We start from the raw sequence: 6,617 nt of genomic DNA, 5'->3' as shown, positions 1-6,617 counted from the left end.
ATACAACTTAGAATAGATTTACAAGGAGATCCTGCTAAATAGCATTGAAAACTTTGTCTAGATACTCATGTTGCAACAGAAGAAAGGATGGGGGAAAAATATAATTGTAATGTATACATGTAAGGATAACCTGACCCCCTTGCTGTACAGTGGGAAAATTTAAAAAAAAAAAAAAAAAAAAAAGACCGTCGGTAACCGGACCGAACGAGACAAGGTATGAAAAGGCTGAATCGAACATCCGGAGACGAGGCCGCGAGGCCGCAAGGCGGGCGGCGGGGATTTGGAGACGAGGCCGAGGAGAGCGAGGTGGAGAGAAAGGCCCAGACGGGACACAGGGGGCAGCGCGTTCCCAGTAACCCGCCAGGCGGGTTGAGGATGCAGCTTTGCCTCCGCAGCAGCTCGGGTTGCTGCCGCCATGCACAGTTTCGATCCCTGGCCCAGGATCCCACCTGCTGCAGGCACAGCCAGGAATAAATCATTTAAAAGAAGAAATACTTAGCCAGGGAGACGACTCCAAGGGGCCAGACATGCCCCAAGGCGGAAGCTGCAGCGGGCGCTGGAGGCGGAGATGGAGACGCCATTGAAGAAAGCCGCCAACAGCGCCACAAATCTGATGACAACCATAAACCCACAGATCCCAGAAACTCAAGAGCCCCAAGCCCAGGCAGCCTGGAGGCAGGTAGCTCAGGGTGGGGGGCAGGACCCCCCACGGGGCGCGCCCGGCCCTCCCGCCTCCCCCGCGGCCCCCACCCCAGCCTAGTCACCGGTGGCCCCGGGGCGGGCTTCCCTGCTGACCTGGGCTCCGGGGGGCTGGGAAGCTGATCCCAGGGCTTGGCACACAGCTGGTGCCCAGTGCCCCTTTCCGAGCTCCCTCAGGACCCCCGCCTCGCACTGCCCGGTCCCCTTGCGGCCAGGCCCCGCGCCCGGCGGCTCCTCGGCCCCTCTGGCGGCTCCTTCCTGGCTCTGCCGGTTTTCCCGAAGCCCTGGGGGTTCTGTAAAAACTCTCAGGATTCTTGTAACCCCGTTTGTTTCTCTTAAGGCTGGCAGCCTGACAGGCTCTGGTTATTCTTAGAGCTAAATTATTTATCTGCCCCCCTCCCCCGCGCTTCAGAATCTTTAACGTGGCTCCTGGCTGGGAGCCAAGGCCCACTTCCCCCACTCAAAATGAAGTAATTTTAAAATCTTTTGTCTTTAATTTTTTATCACCCCAACCATGCATGTGGTATTTCAGCTTGGCAAGGTCAGAACCGGTGGGGGGGTCACAGAGCCTGTGCCAGGAGCCCCAGTGCTCCGCCCCCAGCTCCGATGACAGGAAACCGCCAGCCGCGGAGGGCAGGGCTGGGGCTCCCCGCCCCCGGCTTCCCCGAAGTCCCTTTGGAGGATAATTCAGGTCAAAGCCCAGCCCATGCACCTGGCGTGTCTGGGCCTCTAGAGCCCGAGGATCCAGGGTTGCCGTCCGTGCACACGGCCAGCCCCCTCGTGCCCAAGGACACAGACGGGACCGAGGGTGCTGCTAGACCCGGCTGGGGCACCGTGCTGTGCAGCCCGAACTTCCCTCCAAGTGGAGCCCGGGCCTGCTCACCAGGGACGCAGCCAGGTCTCCGGGGCAGGTGACCCTCCCCTGGCGGCAGCAGGGGGCCCATCACACCACAGAGCGGAAGCCTGCCCGCTGAGACAGACTCGCCAAGACTGGGCTGCTCAGTGTGGCAGCTGCGACCTGAAGAGAGGGCCTCCATCCCTCAGCCAAGTGGGCCTGGCCCGGGGACCCCACTCCCTCCTGGCTCCCCTCATGAGGGTCCCCGGGTGCCCCATGCCCCCCCCCACCACTATGTCCCACTGAGTCACTTCCTGCTGGGAAACAAACGCAGCTCATGGGTCCCTTCCAAAGAGACTCAGCAGGTCAGCTGTCTTCCCCGAGGCCCCCTGCTCTGCCCGGGGGGCTCCCCCAGAGCCTGCATGGTGGGGGCACCGTGGAGGCAGCAGTGGGCTCCTCCGCCTGAGGGCACATCCAGGTGTAGACGGTGTGGTTCAGGGGCTGAGGGCCAGGGAGCTGGGCCCCAGGCCTCGGGGGACCAGCCCCCCAGGGCAGGCAGAGGCGCTGGTGCCCACGGCCCCCCGGGGGCAGTGGTGGGCCGGGGACGGACAGTCACACGTCAGCCTGCCCAAGGCCTTTAGTGGCTCCTCCTCTTCTCCCCACAGGCCTGATGGGGTGGCCACTACAGAGCCGGCAGCAGCGGCAGCCTTCCCAGGTAGGTGGGCAGCGGGCGGACACGTATGCCAACCTCCAGAGGCTGGGTGGCCTCTACCTTCCTCTGGAGGCACCGTCAGAAGGGCAGCTCCCAGGCTCCGGGCGGGCCTTGGCTTCCCCAAGGGCCCCCAACAGGCTCCGACCCCCCCAGGCAGCACCAGACCGCCCTGGGCAGCTGGAGGAGGCCGACAGGCCAGGGTCCCCACCAAGGCCCTTCTCTCTGAAGAGTCCTGCCTCTTTGAAGAACGGCACGTGCCCAGCAGGGCCCCTCCCTGTCCCTCAGCCAAGGTCCCTGCTTCCTTGTCTCCATCCTGACTGGAAGGCCACTAGGCTTCCAGGTGTGGCCCCCACCCCTCGGGCCACTGGGAGTGATACAGACGCTGGCTGCTGGGCAGGAAGGCCCCTGGGCAGGGCAGGGCTGGGCTTCCCAGCCGTGCCCCCGCTTCAGGCGGGCACTGGCTGGCCCAGCACCATCCACACACGTCTGCTGACCGGCTGATAGAGCTGGCACCGGGGTCACCCCATCAGGACCCCAGGACCCTCACGTGTGCCGAGGAGGTGGCATGGTAGGCAGAGAAGACGTGCTGGGGAGAGGCCAGCGAGGGAGCGGCTGCATGTCCAGCCCGTGCGGGGGCAGCCAGGTGGACGGCCGCGTCTGACACGTGGGCCAGGCCGGCCCAGGCTCAGCCAAGACACCGGGGCGAGGCGGGACCACGTGGCTGTCGGGGCTGGGCCTCAGGCGGTTTCGGAGGCGGCGAGTGGCCCCCGGCCCGCCCCTCTCCCCTCTGCTGGGAGCAGGGCCTGGGGAGCAAGGTCAGATGTGGGCTGGGGCTCGGCTCTGCGGCCGCTGCCCCCCGAGCCTGCGCCCGCTCCCTTGGCTGCGGGCTGGCGGAGCCGCGTGTTCTGGGAACACCTAGAAACCGGCTGCTTGGAAACACTGCGCGTTGCCATGCGCGGTCCTCCAGGCCGGCCAGGGAGGCCTGCCTCTGGCTGCGGAATGTGGGCCCCTCCCAGGCGCCCGGCCCGGCCCCCAGGCTCCCCAGAACCGTGGGTTCTCCTGAAGGAACTGACTCCAGGCCCCGCAGATTCCTGCCAGCCCCAGAGTCTCTTTCAGGTCCTGCCCCAGGCACGTGGGGCGTCCGTCCGCGGCCCCGGGCTGGTCTGCCTCGCCGCGAGGAAGGCGGCCTGTTTTCCAGCACCGGGTGCTGGAATGTTCCCTGACGGTGGGAGCCGACGCCTGCGCCGCATCGCAGCTGTGGCCACATTCCTGGCGGGAGCCCGGCCAGCCCTGCGCGCTGCTTCCACGCCCGGGTGCCAGCCCCGCGGGCTCGGCCGGAGAGGGCGGTTTCCACGGCAACCTCACTTTCTGTTATTTCTTATTTTCCTTTTTATGGTTTCTCCAACTCTGGAGCTCTCCAGACAGTTTACGGGCTTCAGGAGGAAAAGGCCTTCCTTCTCGCAGCCCCCAGCGGGTGCCCCCCACCCCACCCCAGAGCCGCCCCCTCCCACAGAATATATGCCAGACGGCCCTGCCTTCAGAGGGTAATTATTTTTAAAAGCAGTCTCGAGGAAGCGAATTATTTCTCTCCTAAAAAGATAGGAAAGGATTTTCAACAGAACTCCTTGCCCTCTGCCACACGGCCCCGTCCCGGGGAAGGGGTCTCGAGCCCAGCCCCTCCTGCAGAGCCGGCAGGTCCCTCCGTCTGGCCCCAGCTCTGCCCCAGGACAGGAGCCTCAGCCGGGCCTGCGTCCCGACCTCGGAGATGGGCTTGTTCACCCCAGACGCGCGTGATCACCTCCGCAGCTCGGCCCGCAGCCCGGGGCGGGGTCCCTGGGCGGGGGCAGGATGGAGTAGGCAGGCGGCGGCCGCCAGGCTGAGTCCAAGCGCCCGGGTCTTGCAGGCGAGTACGTGGTCCTGGTCTGCGACGTGACCACCCCTCCGTTCCTGGGCCACACGCTGCCCACCGCCTTCAAACACCTGCGGGTCTCGGCGAAGGGGGCGGGCCAGCGGCCCCACGTCCCCGGAGAAGGCCCCGAAGCCCCGCGCTAAGGGGGCCGGCCCCGTGTACCACCGCTGTCTTTAATAAAACGCTCAACGCTGACTTCCGAGTGGCCCCCAACCAGGAGCCCAGGACGGCTCCCCGCACCCCCAGACACGAGGGCAGCTGGTCCCCAGGCGGTACAGCGGCGCCATCCACGCTCCCCAACCCCCTCCGGCTGAGCCCAGGCCAGGAGGCCCTGGTGCTGCGAAGCCGGCCCAGCCGACCCCTCGGCCCAGCATGGCCTGGAGGGTGGCCTGGGGAAGTCAGGACGGCTCCCAGGCAGGACATCAAGAGGCCACAGGCAGGCGACGGGTCTTCCAGAAACGGGTCGCGGCTGCAGGGACGCTGCCTCCAAATGCACCCACGACCAACGAACCGGGGGCAGCAGGGGGACACGCCAGGAAGGCCTGTGGGCGGCCCAACGTGAGGCCACACGGAGCAGCTGGCAGAAGGTCCTCCACCTGCCAGCCCCTCTCCTCGGGGTCCGGCCACACTCCCGCGCCACCCCCCCCGTGTGCCCAGCCCTCCTCCCCACGCTCAGCTGACCACCTGCCTCCTTCACAGAACATGAGGAAAGGGCAGGGGACCCCCAGAGCCCTCAGCCCCTCCTGGCACAGTGCTGCTTCCCGTAAACGCCCTGCCGGCCCAGGGCCCTCCAGACAGCACGCATTGCCCTCCTACGTGCTCCGTCCACACCCACCCCCGCGAGGACCCCCATCCTGCCTTCAGGGCTCACACCTGCCCTCCCTCCACCCAGCGCCCCTCCGAGGGGCCCCCGCCCCCACCCCCGACGACTCAGCGTCATGGCCAGGCTTGGTCCCCACCTCGGGCTCACTGGTCTCCTGACCCCAGACACCAGCAGCAAGGCTCAGAGGTCAGCGACAGCGGGCAGCCCCTCAGGCGACCAGGGCCCTTTGGGCTTAAGGCACCCGCAGCGGCCTTAGGCTGACACCCCCGACTCTGTCCTAAGGCCCGCATCTCTGGCTCTGCAGCCCCACAGCCTGGCCGGTCTCCGGGGTGCAGCCCCGCCCCTGCCACCTCGTGCCCCGCACTGGCCCCTGCCTCCGACACCTCTTCTCCACGTCTTTACCGGGACCCGAGCAACCAGGGCTGGTCCCCACGACGCCTGCTTCCCCCGCCAGCCACGCAGGCCCTGGTGGTCTTCCACCAAGCCCAGTGCTGCTGCCTCGGAGCCTCTGCATGCGTTCCTCCAGCTGCCTGGCTGCGGGGCTCCCTGGCATCACCTCCTCCCAAGGCCTCCTGGGCCACCTGCCCCACAGCCTCCCCTCCCGCAGCAAGGCCTCCTCTGCACAGCCCCAGCCAGCGCACCCCTGCATTTCACTCCGTCGTCACCTTTGTCACATCCCAAACGTAGGCTTCTTTCTGTTTGGGTCACCAGCACAGCTCTGCACTGGCACAGCATGTGGCCGACAGGAGGCACTCAGACAGTGCTGGTATCAAGGGGTGAATGCAGCGCCCCCTCTGTGCTGGGCCGTCTGGAGGCCAGGAGGCAGAGGAGGCGTGCTGGACAGAGGGACGGTGAACAGCCGGAGGGCCGGGCCGATGGGCGAGGGATGGGCAGCCTGGGTGGACGGAGGGAAGTGGGAACAGAGGGAGGGATGGGTGGGGATGGAGGGTGATGACCAAGGGGGGGTGGAGGAATGGGGTGTGGAGGGGGAGGAATGGGAGATGAAGGGTGATGAGTCTGGGGGATGGGGGGATGGCGGAGGGATGGGGGTGGAGGGAGGGACGGATGGGGTCGAATGCGATTTCGGGTGGAGCAGAGCTTCATCCGTCTCAGGCGCTGAGTCCTTGAGGAAGAGTTAAGAGAGGTAAGAAGAGGCTGCTAAGAGGTCCCCACCTCCACCCGGCCCAAAGCCGGAGCGCCTTCCCAGGCAGGCCAGATCCACCACCACTCTGTCCTTGCCCTTCTCCAGTTCTCCTCGGCATGCCCACATCAGCACTCAGTGGGCAGCCGGCACCCAGGGCAGCCTGGCTGACATTGGGCCCCTGCCGGACCTGAGGCACCGAGCCGGGGTCCCGGGTTATTTTGGACCTCTGCTTGGCCCCTGCTCCCAGACCAGATGGAGCAGCTGGGCCGCAAAAGGGCCAGACCCTGGGCGCTTGGAGGAATGAGAGCCAGCGAGGAGCACAGGACCAGAGGAGCGGGCTGACCCTGAGATATGGGATGGCCGCTGGGGTGCCTGGATCAAGCCGTGTCTGCCAGCCTCTTTCCAGTTCCACGAGCTCAAGGAGACAGAGATGCTGCCAGCCTGGTCCAGCTGGGCTCCTGCCTCCATCCAATAGTGGAGGCTGCGCTGCGGGTG

General features: G+C 66.2%; 1 protein-coding gene across 1 annotated transcript; it reads left to right on the top strand.

Annotated features, from left to right (window-relative positions):
• LOC110261081 (MORN repeat-containing protein 1-like) lies at nucleotides 1,841-4,326 on the top strand (the record flags this gene model as incomplete). The annotated part of the gene is made up of 2 exons (XM_021095204.1): nucleotides 1,841-2,249; nucleotides 4,150-4,326. Coding segments are annotated over 2 exons (558 nt in total), but the record flags the coding sequence as incomplete, so codon positions are not given.

This window comes from Sus scrofa, chromosome 6, assembly GCF_000003025.6.
Source record: "Sus scrofa isolate TJ Tabasco breed Duroc chromosome 6, Sscrofa11.1, whole genome shotgun sequence".
Lineage (NCBI taxonomy): Eukaryota > Metazoa > Chordata > Mammalia > Artiodactyla > Suidae > Sus > Sus scrofa.
The sequence above is the reverse complement of the archived record's forward strand: the minus strand, read 5'-3'. Positions and strand labels throughout refer to the sequence as shown.